Below are 17,926 nucleotides of genomic sequence, written 5' to 3' on the forward strand. Positions count from 1 at the left end.
GGCAAGTATTTTAAAAGAGACATTTGTAAGTCTGTTGATCTCTGGTTATTAGAACCTGCATGGACTGTGTAGTATATAAGCAGTTATTTTCAAAGGCTTAACTTCGTCTTGGACTGCAGAAAATCTGTGATCTGCAAAAGGCCTGTGTTTCCTTGAATCTCTAGAATACAGCTCTTACCTTGCTGATTTAAGAGAACCTTTGCCCAGTTTTATTTGTATCCTGGAGACTCCTGTACAAGAGGAGAAAGAAAAAGCCTTTTGCTTGAATGTGTGGGAGCCCACACAGTAAATTTGTGTTGCGTTGGCCAGAGTGATTAAATGATGTTGAAGATTTTACTCTATAATACTGCTGGGCTTACTCTGCTTTTCTTCTCTTTTTTCCAAAAGGTCTGTCTGTCTTGGTTATTGGAATGGCCACTGTTGTGACAACTATTACAGGACTGTCTACTTCAGCAATAGCCACAAATGGGTTTGTAAGAGGAGGTAATGCTATTTTCATGAAGTTTTTAAAGCTTTCCTCTCTTGGGAGTGCACACTTTGTTGCTGCTGAGGAGCAAAGCCTTCCTTGTGTTCTGTATGTGATTAAACAGTCATGTAATTAACAAAAAATCAATAGGTAGCCTATTAAGTAGAGTTGAACTAGTGCATTGCTTTTCTGCTGTGAAAGTTTTTTTCTTGTAAATTTTTGTAATACAAACATTTTTAAGGCTACATATCCAGGAATGAGTAGGGTCTTAATATTTCTCCTGAGCTCCACTGGTTAGGTGAGCGTGCCTGTATATGTTCATGTCCTGAAATAAACCTTCACACAAGTAACTCTCCAAACTCTTGAGTTAGCTCCAGCTTTCCTGAGGGTGATGGTTTTCATTCTCTTCCATGGTTTATGTGCTGTTACTAGCTATTTTTGGAAGTGATTGGTGCCTCTGACACGATCAAACTGCTGCTTCATGACATTACAAGACTGCTACTAGTGAAAAAATAAGGTGGCATTAAAGTAGGAGCTTACAAAACTATCTTCATTAAGGTTAAGAATGAAAAGGAAAACCCTCACTATCACAAAGTAAACAGACCTACTGGGAAAGATCAGCTGTAAGTGTTATTAGCATTATGTCAAGCTTAGTTTCTAAGTACCCTTTTTGGTTTTTTAATTCCATTATGTATATCAGGTTTTTGCATTAGTATGGGAGCTCTTTTTTTTTTTTAAGTCACTCTTGAAAAATAGTACTTCATTAGAAAACTTAAAGTGCTGAATTGGAAGAACTGTAGAATTGCATAGGAACAACTGTTCCTGTGAAAACACTACGTTACAGTAAGATTTTTTTTTTTTTTTTTTTTTTTTGTTTTTTTTTTTTGTTACATAAGACATGCAGAGTATGGCCAAGCTGGGTACATACAAACAATTTGCACAAGAAATTTAATGCACTGAAATCAAGCAGTTCCTGTTGCAGATTTTTAGCATGCACTCAGTTACTTCACACTGGAGCTGGAGGATTTTGTTGCTTCTGGACAGCTTAGCCTTAAATTCCTTAAATAAAGTAATATGCCTTTGCTACATTTTCTAAACTTCACTTTTCTCCAGATACTCAGATTTTCATTTGTCATGTGGGATTTGAGATGTTGTTTTTGTCGAGCTCAAAAGTACAAAGAACACGCTCTTGAGAGTCCCACTGGAGGGTAGAAAATTCCTTTAACAACAGAGCTTTTAGAAACAGGTCTCGGAGGTTTGGAACTTCAGTGGGTTTATTGCAGTCTGCTTTGCCAGTTTCTTGATCTTGACTGCACAAGTGCTTTGAGCAGTTTGAAGCAAAAAATGCACTAATACTGCAGCTTGTGTTTTACAATTTGTTTTTTAGCCATAGAGCTGGTTGCATACCTCAATAATATGATGTGATGCATGAGTCATGGCTATTTCCAACTGGTCTCTTTTCCTAAGAACTTGAAATACATTCCTGATATTTCAGCATATCTGTCCCTAAAATACTGAGTTTGGGGTTATTTTCTAATACATCAGGGAGTAAAGAGTGAGTAGATTCTGGCTCATGTAAGTGTTAAATTGCTGATGACTGTTTTAGGCTCTGTCATGTAGAGGACTTTTTTGTCATTTGTATTTTTTTTTTTCTTTCAGGAGGAGCATATTACTTAATTTCCAGAAGTCTGGGGCCAGAGTTTGGTGGTGCCATAGGTCTGATTTTTGCATTTGCCAATGCTGTGGCAGTAGCAATGTATGTTGTTGGCTTTGCAGAGACAGTTGTTGAGCTACTGAAGGTACATGGATGACAGTGCTTATATTGATTATACTTTATATATAAAGTTTGAGTATGTAAAGTATATACTTTATAGATAAAGGTAAAGATTATGTCTGTTTTTTTATTCATCTAATCATAAAATGGTGTGGTTTGGAAGAGACATTTAAAGGTCACCTAGTCCATCTCCCATCCAGGCAGAATCACAGGATGGTTTGGGTTGAAATGGACCCTAAAGACCACCCAGTACCACCCTCCTGCCATGGACAGGGACACCTTCCACTATCCCAGGTTGCTCCAAGCCCCATCCAACCTGGCCTTGTACATTTCCAGGGATGGGGCCTTACCACCCTCACTGTAAAATGTTTCTTCTTGCCTCTAGTCTAAATCTGCCATTTTTTAGTTTAAAGCCATTGCTCCTTATTCTGTCACCACAAGCCTGATCCAGAAGTTTGTCCCTGTCTTTCTTCTAAGCCCCCTTTAAATACTAAATGGTCGCAGTAAGATCTCCCTGAAGTTCTCTTTTCTCCAGGCTGAACAACCCTGATCATTTACATTTGGAAGATTCATTGATTTAAAATCAAGGCAAAACCCCAAACTGCTTGTATCCTTAAATGGAATTTACATTTAGTAAATTTGTGGTCTGCGGGCTAACTACTAATAAATTACAGTAAATAAAATGCTGTTCTTTGATAGGGGAGGTATTTACCTGATGAAGTATATGACTGTGCATTTTTTTGTTTGTTATGTTAGGAAAATGGAACGTTGATGATCGATGAAATGAATGATATCAGAATTATAGGGGCTATCACCGTGGTTATACTGCTGGGCATTTCCATTGCAGGAATGGAGTGGGAAGCAAAAGTAAGGAACTCCCATCTTCTCTTTTATTCTCTGCTTCATAATTTTGATCCCGTTTTTGTACCTTAGCTGTCTGATTTATTTTTAGTATGTTTAGTGTATTCAATTCTGCATGGTGGCATGTTACAAGTCAGTTGATTTTTATGCAGTAACTATTGAGACTGGCACTAGCATGTGCAGGTCTGAATGGCATTTCAGATCTTTAACCACTTCCCTTCACTGGAAGCTTAAGCATCTATGAGAAACTACACTCCAGCATAATCTACTCTTAATGACAAATAGATTACTCTTAATTGTCAGATAGGTTAATGGTATTTCCCTCTTATGGGCAGTTACATCAGAGGAGAAGGTAAGAACTTCAGCATGGTATTTTCCCTTACTATGACCTTTAGGCAAGTTCTGTGGATGAAAAACACAGGCCTGGTCCCAAAGCCAACTGAGAGCTATGTAGTTTCTGCTAGCTCAAACCCAGTATCGTTCCCTTCTCTTCCCTTCTCTTCCCTTCTCTTCTGTTTTGGTTTTCACCTGGAAACAGCCAAACTGTGGGATGCATTCACTAGAGCCAGCATGGAGAAGTGTTTTGAATGGTGGTGGTGATGAATGTGTGGGAGGGAAAATCTCCTTCCCTTGTCTTCTTGTGGCTGCACGGTCTTAGGTCAGCTCTGATTGTGGAAGCAAACACTGAAGAGATCTCAGAGTACCTTAATACAGAAGCTGCCTTACCAGTTTTCTGCTTGGCCTTAGTAGGCAGTGTAGCTTGCTGTTTCCTGCACCTTGTAGGCTTTTTCTGAATATCTGTCTGTAATCTACTCAAAGAATTGAGAAGAGCCTTTAACTGGGGCTTCCTTTCCAGCTGATATTTATTTCACAATAGCTCCTATTTTCTGCACTGAGAGGCAGCTGAAGGAACCTCTCCGTGAAGTATTGTAAGTTTCTGTGCTCCTGCATCACGATGATGGTATTTATAATCAAAATGAGAGGGTTTTTTATCGTTGTTGTTTCCAAGAAATGGGGATCCTAGAAGAACTGAGTGAAGATCGAGTGCATTACTTTGACCAGTGGGGAGAAAATAAACTTACAGAAATTGACTTTGGCATGTGCTTTTAAATTGAACTTCTGTAAAAACTGTTTACTTTCTCAAGTAGTCCTTCACTGTCTGTAACTTGAATTTGGATGGTGTCTTTATACATCCAACGGCGAACAATGCTGGCTTCCTTATTCTGAACTGTTTCGAAAGGATTATTTGTTATTAATTCTCTGGCTACTGCCACTTGAAGTCACAAGAAATATCTTGGGTTTGTTGTGTAGCACAAGCAATGTAACAATAGTTTGCATGGAAATACCCCCATTTAATGTTTCTATATCAGACCTGAATTGTGGTGTTACTGCAGTGTCATCCTTATTAGGGGCAGCTTTCAAAAGTCATGTCCTTAGTGCAAAAGTCAAGGCTTGGTTTGTCCATCATGGAAGGAGGCAGGTGAGAGCAATGAGAAGGCAACTCAACCTGTCAAACAAGCATTTCATGCAGGCTGACATACAACTCAGCGCAGCAAAACACTGATGTCTCCATCTTGATCTGTGGTGTTCTCCTGTGCCTTAGCCGTGGAAGATGGAGCAGGGGAATCTAAATAATGCCTTTGAAATAAATCTAAAAGTGAAGAGAGACTGGGATTGATTCCAGGGAAGTTGCCTTTAAAAAATGGCTTTTCAGAGTTTGTGGTTTTACAGCTCAGCTCCTTGTGTTGAAGTCTTAGAAGCCCATTCTTTCAGACTTTGGAATTTAGGTAAAATATTCAGTAAACATCCCTAGCTTCGGGGAGAAGTCTAGGTTAGTTACTGGAAAAATCCACTTATGGCAATTGCTCTGTGATAACTTCTTGTGGAATTCTCTGACTGAAGACTTCGGTAACCACCCGGCTGTATCCTTACACCTTTCACCTATTCTTGAGGCTTTACAAAGATGTAAATACAAGGCACGAACTGTTTTCTTCAAGTGGACTTCTAAATCTGCTCCAGGCCATTTCACTCTGTTTATCACTGTTCTACTCTGTTTTCTTGAGAAGCTGTGTGAACTGAAAACTTTCTTTTGTAGGCGTCAACAATGCCACAGTGATAATTGCATATTAACTCCTGATCCTGGGCCTAAAAAAGGTCTGTGAATAGCTTCACCCTAGCTACTGGCATTCCTTTCTAAGGAATCTAATAACCCAAAAGATAACAGCAATGTGATTGCTTATTTAAATGGAAGACCTGAACCACACGTACAATCCCTAGATTTATCTTTATTCACACTGTTGAAGTGTTGGATGGTTTACAGTACTTCTTGTTCAACTTGTAGGGCTTACAGTAGTTCTGTGGAAAAGTGACTGAAATTCTAGGTTGTAAAAAAAGAATTCTCAAAACTAGGAACTAACAAGTAATTGTAGTTTGAAATTTAATTTCGTAAGTAAGGGTTGAGGACATGAGAATGTAGCAAAATAACCTAGTTCCTTGCATAAAATAGGAAACAAAAGCTGTTTGATTCTGGATGTAATAAAATTTTTAGTAAATACCACATAGTAAAGTGTAAGACAAAGTATGACCATTGGTAGTAATGCAATAGTAGCATTTGTGTTGCATTTGACTATTTTCATGTGAATTTCTTGGATCTACTCAAATGCATTCCTTCTGGACAGCTTATATATAGAAAAATTAGTCCTTTTAAGCATTTTGTCTTTAGTAGTATAATTTTGAGGCATTTGGTGATAATAAACTTTTTTGATTAGGCATAAGACTTGGAAATTATCCCTATTTCTTAATTAAAAATCATTGTACAAGTTCTCTCCAGCTTTCCTCATTTATTTGCGGAAAATATGCTGAGAAGGCTAAGCTGAATTTGGAATCAAGTGAACATTTCTATTTTATAGCACAACACTTGATGCTGTGAAAAGAACAAGTTCTCCTGTCTGACAGCAATCACTGTGTTTCAGGCACAGATAGTCCTGCTGGTGATCCTCATACTTGCTATTGGAGACTTTGTCATAGGAACATTTATTCCTCTGGACAGCAAGAAGCCCAAAGGGTTCTTTGGTTATAAAGGTATGTTGGAACAGTTTACAGTATGGTAAACAATACCTTTTTTTGCAAAATAGGCTGTTAGAAGTAAATTAAACATCTATCTTGTAGTCCTATCCAACTATGATTATAATATATGTATATAATTGATTCAGGACTTTTTTTCCTGATTTTTTCAAAATTCTGTGGTTTTGTCCCTTAAAGCTGTTGGGTCAAAACTTGATCCTACTTGCTTAATATTGAGTATATTAAATTTTAAAAAGCTGGATGTAATACTGTAAGTATTTTTTCTACCTTTAAATCTGCTTAAGTTTAGTGTGTTGACTTTTACTTTGAGTTGAAGTGATGACTTAGGGCTTAAATGTTCTACACTTAGTTTTAAGAAGGTGCTGTGACTGTCAGCTTTTTTAACTGGTCTAGTAGTGGCTGGAATGGGTTAATACTTTAGCTTCCATGTGAATATTGACGGACTTAAATCTTCTCCTGCAGCCGAAATATTCATGGAGAATTTTGGACCAGATTTCCGACAAGAGGAAACTTTCTTTTCTGTATTTGCTATTTTCTTCCCTGCTGCAACTGGCATACTTGCTGGTGCAAATATCTCAGGGGACCTTGCGGTAAGTAGTGAATTAAAAATACTCTTCATGACCACTTGAGTGTACATTGACCTCTGTCATCACTGTCCACTGACGTTTTTCTTTCAGGATCCTCAGTCAGCCATACCTAAAGGAACGCTGTTGGCCATCTTAATCACTACATTGGTTTACGTAGGAATTGCAGTATCTGTAGGTAAATAGAGAATGTTTTTAACTTTATCCTTTCACGTTCGTTCTGAGGATGTATTTTGATATGGTTTTATGTAATTTGTTATGTTAAAGTCATTATGTAATTGACTTTCCTGCATGGGAAAGTAATAGCCAAAGGTTTCTGGTTTTTACTGTTGGGAGATTCAGTTTTCAGGTGGTTTTAAAATTTCCTGGAATGACTGATGCCTTTCTAAGAAAAGTGACTGCTTCAGACTAGAGATGACAAAAGACTTCTTACGGGTATTTCCTCATTTGTTGTGGTTATTTATGTTGAAGGATTTACAGTTTACCAGTGGGATAATCCCTGGATTAGAAAAGCATGTTTTCAGGAAGTACTTACTGAAAAAACGTGTATTGTTTTGAGGATTATTAATCAGCCACTTACCTGAAGTGAACTGTGGGATGATCAGACAGCACCATGGTGAGGATGCTTGAGCAGTAATTCCCCAGTTGAGGGAGGAGACCAAGAAGTGCCAGCCCACTTTTGGAAGTGTCATGTTCTTGTGTAAAGAGGAGAAATAATCACAGACTGATCTGAGTCTTCTCTTCCCAGTCTTTTTCACCCCACAGTTGTTTGAAATGTTCCACAGAAGTTGCCCTGGGGTTGATACCAGTTTTGCTGTAGAGCACCAGTGGTTAACCACATTTTTCCCACCCATAAAATAATTCTAGCAACCTTAAGAGTACAGGATTGTAATGGTATCTTGCATATTTCTTGCCTGTGATTGGAAATATTTTTTACTCACATCACTTAAACTAGTTTCTGATGGCAATAATATTTTTTCTTAAAGACCTAGTTTTATAATAGCTGTGGTGCCTTTTGAATGAAATTCTCATTTATGAGAGTACCATTGATCTTACCACTAATGATACTTCCTTTCCAAAGATACCAATCTTGCTAGTCTGCCTCTGTTGGCTAACATGGGAGTGTAGCTCTGCCAAATAGCTGCTCTGTAGTCATTGTGCTTTGTGCAGCATAATGAGCTACACTCATTTCCTAATTAGATTGACTGCATAGACCTCTTGCTACCAAATTTGAATCGTTTGGAACCTCAACCCACACAAGACTAAAATTAATGTTAATACTCACTTGCTAATGGAATACTTTGATCAGCTTCCAGACATGAAAAATGCAATATAAAAACTGACAAAAGAAGCAGTTTGCAAAACCACCCGGACGTGAAATTGTTTGATTCATCAGAAAAGTCGTGCTTTGTACTGACTTATGCTTTGAATTGTGCTACTTAAAAAAAGGCAGCAGGAGTCAGAGATTGCATGAAATTTAGCTCCTTTTGAGGCATTGGATTAGGAATATTGGACAAATACAAATACTTCTATTCCTTTCCCAGAGTAGTGGTAAGCAAGTCACTAAAGATTTGAGGGGCTACTAAATGTTGCAGAGTAGTCGTATCTGAAGAGGAAGAAGATGTTCTGAATTTAATTGACTATTTGTATGCTCTATAGTAAGTAAGAAGGCTAAACTGAATAGAAGAGGCTGAAAAAAGGAAAATTACTCATCCTGTTGCTGGAGCCAGGCAGCTATTTCAAACAGATAACTGTGAGAAGTAGGTATGCAGTTTTGTAATTTAGCAAAGGACTAATGCAGACATGCAGGAGGCATGAGGAGGCAGATTTCACAGGCAAATTTGCATGCAAAATCTTGAAAGATACATTTCAAAGAACATCATTTATTGCTTTAAAAACAAGGGAAGCCCTAGTAAAAAAAAGCCAAAGTTCTGAGTAACATTAAGACCTGCTTCCTGTAGTTACGAAAGTAAAACTAATTAACAAGAGTCGTACTGTAGGTGCTTACAGCACTTGAAAAATTAAACACTCTGAACTGCAGTCTGAAGGGCTGTAGTATCTCTGGAATTCATGTAGTTAAGAAGATCCCTTGATAGCGATGTCTGTAAACCTTCCCAGGCTTAAAGGATGGCAAAGCTCTATTTGACTTTGGCAGGAACATGCTTATAAATGCTTGTGAAAAGGTGAAATCCTGTTTTCACAGGAAGGAAGACCTAGAGACTTTTAGGGTAAAGTGCTGCCAGAATCATATAAATAAATGAAACTTTTCTGAATGAGTGTTACAGAAGGTGTCCAGACTTATTTATATCTAGTGTCTTCTGCTGAGAACAGAGCCTGCCCAGCTCTGTTCTCATAGTCAGGCCCACATTCAGTTTGTTCCTTTCTGTCATACTTGACTCTGCATGTGAAAGTTCTGCTAACCATTTGGATCTGAACTTTGACAAAAATGAAGAAGAGGAGGGCTGTGATAGTGCACTGTAGGTATTTTATTCAATACTGGACCTGCCACTGCAATCTGTCACCAACAAAATGGTATTTACAAATAGTTCAGCTGAGAAGTGTGTTGTCAAATCCATTATATACTGCTTGAGTGACTGGGGCGAATACTTGTGTACTGGAGGAGGAGAAACATTTTCCTCTTACTTCTAATCCCAGTTAAACAAGAAAACAATAAAAAACCCCAGACCCTCCACATACTCACAAGAAAACCATAAGACAGGTACTTAGTGTAGGAAACTCTTACTGTAATTTAACCAACTGGGCATAATAAGTAACTAAAAAGAGAAATGAGGAGTGAAAGGATTAATTAATGTCCACCTACTGGGACCAGGCATTGCTGTGGGCTGTAATCAAATTCTCATGGCTTAGAAAAATCTAAATACGGTGTAGGTAATTAGGAATTAATTTTCCTGATGGAAGAGAGACAACTTATATGGATGCCTAGGAATATTACTGAATAAACTTAAACTTGCAGCAGATCTCTGCCTTCTTCCTTGCTTTGCAGTTAATTTAGGTCCTTAGCTGTCATGAGGTTCTGCTGCAAGGCACTTCTTGTCATTCAAGTTCCTAAAAGATTAAAGGGAATTTTATTGACTCTGTAGACTTTTCCCCACTCCTTGTTTAGTTCCAGTTCCTGGAAGTATTTCTTGGTGTTCAAACAGTTTGATTACTTCTGCTATTAAACCACAGAGCATTAAATAATACTTAATCTGATCTACTTTTTGTCATATATGAGGCAAAACCCTCTTGACATAAATGACTTAATGGCCTTTTAGTCCTCTTTAGTTTTTCTTAGTACTGACAAGCTGAAATGCTGTTTCTCCAGCGCTTTCTTGACCAGTAAAATTAAAAGTAATCGTAGATGAACTGGTGGCAGTAGTTAAGGTGATAATTATAAAAAAATGTGGAAGAAATGGTACTGTGTATCTGTTTTTCACCAAGAAACCAACTTAAAAATAGCATGGTCACATAGGAGATGGCTTATTTAAACATTGGGAAATGGCAACAGGCTTTTATGAGAATTTACATTTTTTATATGTCTGAGCCATAGTGACTAGGAAAAAAAAGCCAACTGCAACAGAATCTTTACATACAAAACAAATCTGCACTCCTCTAGGAAAATTGACCAAAAGAGAAAGTATAAAACCATAAAACAACTTGTGTTGGAAGGGACCTTGAAGATCATCCAGTTCCACCCCCTGCCATGGGCAGGGACACCTTCCACTATCCCAGGTGGCTCCAGCCTTGCCCTGGACACTTCCAGGGATCCAGGGGCAGCCACAGCTTCTCTGGGTACCCTGTGCCAGTCTTGTCAAATCAAGTGGTGTTCCATAATACTAACTTCAATTCAGGAGCTGTGTGGAAACTCACATTTCAGAGAAATAGTATGTTAAGCTAAAACTGGGCTCTTAAACTTTTGCAAGTCTACTGACATCATTTTTCTCTGTGCTAGAGCTTTATACTTCTTCCTACACTCAGTTTTATTAAAAAACTAAAGATTATTTCAGTCAAGGGAGCAGTTGTTCTGTATTTGTTCTTCATATTGAGGATAGACTTAGTACTTCAGTGTGTTAAAAAATTAAATGCTGTATTTTAATGTTCCTCTGTTAGATTATGATTACGTAAGAAGGAATTAACCCATGTCCTTGAGGTTCAGTTTGTTTAATGCCCTTTTTTTATTGTTGTGTCCACTGTAGGTTCCTGTGTAGTTCGAGATGCCACAGGGAACGTTAATGACACCATTGTCACCGAGCTGACAAATTGCACTGCTGCAGCCTGCAAACTAAACTATGATTTCTCATCCTGTCAGTCTCCGGCAGGGTGTCACTATGGGCTGATGAACAATTTCCAGGTACAAGACTTTCTCCTTAATCTGTATATTCTTTTATGTTCGGTTTTTTTGGCTGATTTGGTGTTTTGGGGGTTGTGTTTTGGGGTATTTGTTTGTTTCTTCCTTGGATTTGTTGTTTTGGGCTTTTTTAATTTCGTATTAGGAAAACTCATAGGCTACATATACTCATCTCCATAAATACAAGTTTTATCTGGAATAGGTGTGGGGTACACTCTAGCAGGTATGCAGAAGATTGTTGAAAACACTTAGGTGTTCATACACATGATATAAACATTTACTCTTTTTCTGAGTAAACTGCTTAGATCAGGTGGTAGTGCTGCAGCTTTCTTTAGGTACCTGAATGTCACCATTCACTGGTGGGGGTAGATGTACTCATTTTTCAATAATGATGCTGAGTAATCATATGTAGCCTCTGTCAGTAATTTGCTTGCTAAGTTTTTTAGAAAATACACTGACTTTTTCAGACTGTTTTATGTATTCATCACAGCATCCTCTTTAATGGCAGTAAGGTCATGAATTTTCATTAAACATGATGTTACTGTATTTAAAAATCCTCCACAAGTTAAGGGGTAATTCTTAGTCTTTCACCACAGCCAATTGGGGCTGTCCATGAACTACTCGTAAGGGTTTGAAAGAATCTGAGGAAAATGTACTTACTGCCCATTACTTTCAGCTTGGTTTGTGGTAGTCCCATCTTTGCCCAAAGTTGTTCTAATACAATTCTGCACAAAAAGTGGGCTAGAGATTGAGCTGAAATCCACTAATACAAGTTTTATAGTGGAATAATTTGAGTATCTTATGTGATGTTATTTTTGTTTGTGTTTGGAGAAAGTCGGAATTGCTCTTGTGGGATTGACAAATTTGCAAAATCCAACGACTTGCATCGTTTAAGCTGAAAAGAACCAACATACTGTCAGATGTACAGCTGTGAATAGCCTGTAAATGGTGTCCTCTGATGGTGTCTTTAAGTCATGACTTTGGAAGGTTCTTAACATAAATGTTACTTGTACTTCTTATTGAGTATTTTTTCCTCCCAAGTTATTCTTGCTTCTCTCTGTGGAAAAATGAGTTGGTGGCAATGAGGAAAGGTCACTTTTACGGCCAGAGGCAGCACTGAGAACGCAGTGGCCCTCACACCCCCCTGCTTTGTTGGAGTTTTGAAAACCTTCTCTGTGAAATTTAATTTTTCTAATACCCAGTGGGACCTGGGTATTAGAAAAACACTCTTGCTGTTTTTTCTCTCATCCTCACAGCTTTTGCTGTGCATCTCTGCAAAGAGTCTGATTCTGTCTCCTCAGAAGATGTCAGAAGGAAAATGTTTGTGTGAGAGGCTGTTTATCTAATAGAGACTTGTCCATTTCATAACCGAACTGCTCTCAACTCTGTGACTGTTAGCTGTAAGGAGAGATAACCTTTTTTCATATGCAGGGCATGGTGTGGGGAGGGAGGTCCAAGCTTGTGCACCTCAAGCTCAAACATCTATTTTCTGTGTGGTAAATAACTGAGAACAAATACTGCACAAACTAAAATTAATCCCTAAGGTGAGGGGAGATTGTTTTATTTCTCTTGCAGCTTGTAAATAGGCAAGTTTCGGGCAGAAAGTGCCAGTTTGTGTGCACAGCTTAATGACTTTACCACTTTAGGACACTGTGCTGCGCTCAGTTCTTCTGGCTAAGAACTGATCTGAAGTTCCTGCTGCGGCAGCCCAGGGTTTGGGTGTGTTTGGGCAGCAAGTGGAAATCTTAGATGAGAAACTTCAGATGAGGACAGCTGGTGAGACAGGCTTGGTCACACTTGCCTAGAAAGACCATCTTCAGTTTCTGTTACAGTCAGTGAATTACAGGTCCTCACAGGCGTCTGATATTTCTGTTTAGTGTCAGTGGTTATGCTGTGCCCAGGCTGTCACCTGGTAAAAGAGTAACTTCAAAAATGTGGTTTGGGCTCTATAGCCTCAGCCGAGAGCTTCCCAGGAAAAAGTTACGGCTTCAGGTAATTAAAATGCAGGGATTTTTTGCAACTTTGGATGAAAGCTGAAAGTAGCATGGAACTCAGTTTTTTCAATACAGCATTTTTGTTTTGCTCCACAGTGCTGGACCAAGGAACTAAATAGTCAAAATTTCATGTTCCCAAATGTTTGAAATTTAAGAGACTTGCCTTAACTCTAAGTGCCAGGCAAACATAATGAGGCCCTTACCAGCAGGACCTGGATGTCTGTGTCACCACACCAGTGGCAACTGGGCCATTCTGCCCGTACAGTTCTGCATGATCTTCCAGGGATCAAAATTTCAGTGCTGTGGTAGCTGCCTTTGTGGGCTCCTTGTTTTATGGTCAAGAGGTTTGGATTGTATTGGGGGGGGGGAGTTTAACACCATGGCACACTGATTCTGCTGAATCTGGTTCCCCCTGTATTCTCCTACGTTAGAGGAGCTTCATAAAGTCTCTTAACCTAGGGCATAATTTGCTAGCTTTTAAAATGTTTCTGGCTTTCTAATTAACACTGGAGGATTTTCTTTTAACTTTCCTATTGTACTGTTAGAGAAATATCTGAAAATTGGTGGATCAGGCTGTACAAAAGAGCTGTTTAAAAAATTAAAAGACATACAGAGCTTTGCTCAGCCTTATCTGTGGTGTTGCCTGTGCATACACTTTGCTGGGATATCTCTCAAATTTATAAAACAATCGTGTAATAGTCAAAAATAGAGCGTGTACATAATTGGAGGCCTTGGACAGAACCTAGAAAGAAAATAAAAAATATGAGTAGATTGCAAGAAGAAATAGCAAGTTGAGGCAAGTGTAGTAAAGTGAAGGCATCAAAATAAAAATGTTTTACATTGGACGGGAAGAAAAATGATGGAGACTTGTACACAGATTCTGTCTATAACCAGGGAAGATTGATTAAGCCATCCTTGCAGGGAAGAAAATTTACATACTGCTTCTATAAAAATTATTCTGCACTTGTTACTATGTTGCTATAGCAGAAGTTTCTTTCTACAATAATAGTAAAGCATTTACACCCTTAAGTTTTCTTCTATAACATAATGTAGGGCTATTAGAAATTGTCATTTGAAACTGCAACCTTCTTCTGTTGCTTATAAAATTAAAATAAGCTGGGGCACGGGAGGGATTGCTTAATAGATGTGTTGTTAGTTTTACTCCTTTATGATTATAGGCCTGGCATGCCTTTTTTTGTTAACAACTGCAAGTAGGTGTCAGGAAATTCACTCCTTCATTCATTACACTACTCTGACAGATACTTTACTTTCATCTTTTGCAGCCTTCATTTATTAAATTTCTCTTTTTAAACAAGGCATGCCTTGAACTGACCATGAAACCTGATGTAGTACACAGCTGACTGAGAGGCCCAGCAGTTTCTTTGTCGGTCTGATCTGCAGAAATCCACTAAGTTTTACCATGAGTTTAGCCCTAGGAATGTGAACAAAACTTCATCAGTCACCTACACATTGTGTCTGAGAACGTCTGACCTAGTAAGGTTTATTTAGACAGCAGATTTTGCAATTTCAGGTGACAGTAACTTCAAAATGGGACACTTCTGAATGTTTTTTCGTGCCTTCGTTCAGTCACTCTTCTGATTAATTTCCATGAGATTGCCAGGGTGAAAAGGGCAAGTAACCAGTGCAAATGATGCAGAACCACATTTTGCTTGAAAAGCACCTTGCTGGGTTTGGTCTGTTGGCTAAAAACATAAGCTTTTTCAAGATGGTATAAAATTCTTCAGCCCTGGCCCTCTTAAAGCAACTTTGGCTTTTGTTTCATAAAGAAAAGTATTATATTAAACCATGAATGTTTTTTAAATACACAGCTGTGTATCCTAATTCACGTCACAGCTGGATGCAACTACAGAAATAATCAGTAGAATAGGGGAATCACAGAATGGTTTAGGTTGAAAGGGACCTTAAGGAAGATCTTAGTCCAATCCACATGCCATAGACAGGGATGCCACTCATTTTTTATAAGCTCTCTCCTTCTTGTAAGGCATCTTAAGGTACTGGAAGGTACTAGCTTGTTACTCATCCAGTTTACCAAGGTCTGCATATTTGATTTCTATCACTGAGATTACAAATATGCTGGGATTTGATCTTGGGGAGATAGGAAGCAAGTTTATCTTGACCTTGTGGTTTTGAATGGGAAAAAAAGCCTAACTTAAAATGATGGAGATTTTGAGAAAAGACAATAAACGTTCCCAAGATGTTCTCTAGTTTCACTTGTTTTATCACTTGAGTTATCTGAAACCACATTAAGTCTAAGTCAGCAATAGGCTAGTTGAAACATGTAACAAATCCCAAACTGTTTTTCTTCCATTACTTACCTCCAATCTTCTTATGAGCCCATGAAGATGTTTGGCCTTTGAATCACAGGGCTGGATAATATGTGTGAAAAGCCACCATCTCTTGTCCTGAAATCAGGATGCGTTTGTATCCCCTGATCTGTCTCTAGTTCGTTCATTTATGTGAATGCATGGTATTCAGACAGTTTTTAAGTGAAGAGTACATACTATTTTTTTTCTGTTTCTGTAGTTAATGGTGCCATCCATTTGTGTAGTGTACTTTTTCACACATTTAAAAAAAATTATTTTGCTTTCAGGTGATGAGCATGGTATCAGGATTTGCACCACTGATTTCTGCAGGTATATTTTCAGCCACCCTGTCATCTGCATTAGCATCTCTTGTGAGTGCTCCTAAGATCTTCCAGGTAAGTAAGGGAAGAAAACCATAATGTTTTGAAGATTGATCAATTAATTTTGAGTCATGATTTTTGGAAGGGGACTCTGACATACTTCCATCATGATCCATATCAGATGACATCAGTAGATTGTTCTAATATTTACCTGCTGTTTAGAATGGGAGAACAGTTTGTTAGTGTTTCTTGATGGTTCCTGAGTGTATTTTGCTTTACTTTCTTTTTAGCAATTGAATCTCCTCCTTTAATTGGGCTAAAAAAAGTTGAGTGGGGAGTCAGTTGTATTGGTAAAGAGAACTGTGTGTATTGGGCAAACTTTCCAATTCCTGAGAAAACACAGTCTCTAAACAAAGACTTTTTGTGATAGTAAGGCAGTAGTCAAGTAAAATAGTTACTTACAGAAGAGCAAAGCTGCTTCTTGCAGCTAGACATTACTGAAGGATAGAATAGTGAAAATACAAAATGTCGAGATGCAAAGACAGTTGAGAATACAATTAGTCCATGATGATTACAAACTATCAGGAAGTGTTCAGAAAGATAATATGCAATGTAAGATGGCATGAACAAAATGCATGCTGACTCTTGATTTTTTTTTTCCTTAGGCTTTGTGCAAAGACAACATTTATCCAGGATTTCAGATGTTTGCTAAAGGCTACGGGAAGAACAATGAACCACTGAGAGGATATATTCTAACATTTTTAATTGCTCTTGGATTCATATTAATTGGTTAGTTTGACATTTTAGTAAATCTCAGTCGCCTTCTGTCCTTTGGAAAGCATTCCAGTCCATGCTGTGGACTTGATGACAGGGTCCTAGAGATCTAATGCACAGCTTAATTCTAATAATTCTAAATCTGGTTATTTTGAGGCTTACTTTCTCCTGTTTTCTAGATAAAACTCTATCAAGAATTGCAGTAAATTTTAACTGCACTTCTCTTTTTACCCACAGGTATCTGTGTTTAGGTACTCGGTCAATAGAAATACATCCTTTGCTTGAGATAGAGCTGTTAATGTTAACATCTTGTAAACAGAAAAGTTTATTTCAGATTTTTAATAGTGATAGACAGCTTCAGTAAAATACAAACTTGCATAAGCAGTATTATTGAAAGTGTGTTTTTTCTATTAAGTTCCAAACACTAGAGATGAGTGCTGACACTTCTGTTGCTAAAGGTAGTCTAGAGATAATTAATTACATGTATTCTATGTAGGTGGCAAACTAATTGTGCTGTGTCCATCCACGAGTCCTATGCTGGTGCTTGAAACTTTTTCTCCCAATTTGCTCTGTCCTCCTCCTTCCACATCTGCTTGAGGCAGAGGTACACACATGGGGTCCCTACTGACCCATGCTGACTAGAAGTTTGATTGCAACTAGAAGGTTGCAGACTAGGATGGCACATTCTGCATTTTGATCACCTTTTTTTTTTTTTTTATTATTATTATGGTGAGAGTACACATACAAATGTTTTGTACCATGCTGCCTCGTGGAAAGGAGAAACCATCAGGTTTTTCCCTCTCACTAAAGAGGATGCAAGCATCACTGTTGTGATGGTGTTGGTCTGTAATAATTCTGGCATTCTTCAGAACCCAGTGTATTGGTGCACTGTTTGATCCAAGCCCTGCTGGGAATTAAATTTTCTCAATTAATGATTTTGAGAAAGTATGTAGTGCTTCCAGAACACTTGGTAGTGGTTATATTTTTGAAACTGAAAGCTGCACTTCTAACTGTTAAAAGATAACTTAGTAAATAGGACATCACGGACATAAAGCTGTGTCAGCAGAAAGGGTAAACTGCATTCCTTAGAGTATATAATAAAATAACGTTCTTTGTAGCAGAATTTTTACTCTGTAATCTGCAAAGCCACTGGGTGATACCTTTGATAACAGCCTCCTTTTTTTTTTTTTTATTTTCATTTTACAGCTGAACTGAATGTCATTGCTCCAATTATTTCTAATTTCTTCTTGGCCTCATACGCCTTGATTAACTTCTCTGTATTCCATGCTTCTCTTGCAAAATCCCCAGGTAGGAACTGCATTTTAGGGGTGGGAGTTTAGCCTTGAAATTCCTTTACACATAAATGCAGTTTAAAAGGTATTAAGATAAATGAAGGT

At 38.1% G+C, this 17,926-nt stretch overlaps 1 protein-coding gene across 1 annotated transcript in view; it reads left to right on the top strand.

Annotated features, from left to right (window-relative positions):
* Positions 1 to 17,926, top strand: part of SLC12A2 (solute carrier family 12 member 2) — a 55,263-nt gene that overhangs the window by 18,045 nt on the left and 19,292 nt on the right. Inside the window, exons 4-13 of the mRNA XM_082300980.1 lie at positions 388 to 483; positions 2,126 to 2,265; positions 2,997 to 3,107; positions 6,074 to 6,182; positions 6,648 to 6,775; positions 6,863 to 6,947; positions 10,966 to 11,120; positions 15,723 to 15,830; positions 16,421 to 16,544; positions 17,736 to 17,837. Of these exons, the coding sequence (XP_082157106.1) occupies positions 388 to 483; positions 2,126 to 2,265; positions 2,997 to 3,107; positions 6,074 to 6,182; positions 6,648 to 6,775; positions 6,863 to 6,947; positions 10,966 to 11,120; positions 15,723 to 15,830; positions 16,421 to 16,544; positions 17,736 to 17,837 (1,158 nt within the window). The remainder of the gene's footprint in view (positions 1 to 387; positions 484 to 2,125; positions 2,266 to 2,996; positions 3,108 to 6,073; positions 6,183 to 6,647; positions 6,776 to 6,862; positions 6,948 to 10,965; positions 11,121 to 15,722; positions 15,831 to 16,420; positions 16,545 to 17,735; positions 17,838 to 17,926) is intronic.

The sequence above is a fragment of the Coloeus monedula genome (genome assembly GCF_965178545.1).
Source record: "Coloeus monedula genome assembly, chromosome: Z".
NCBI lineage: Eukaryota > Metazoa > Chordata > Aves > Passeriformes > Corvidae > Coloeus > Coloeus monedula.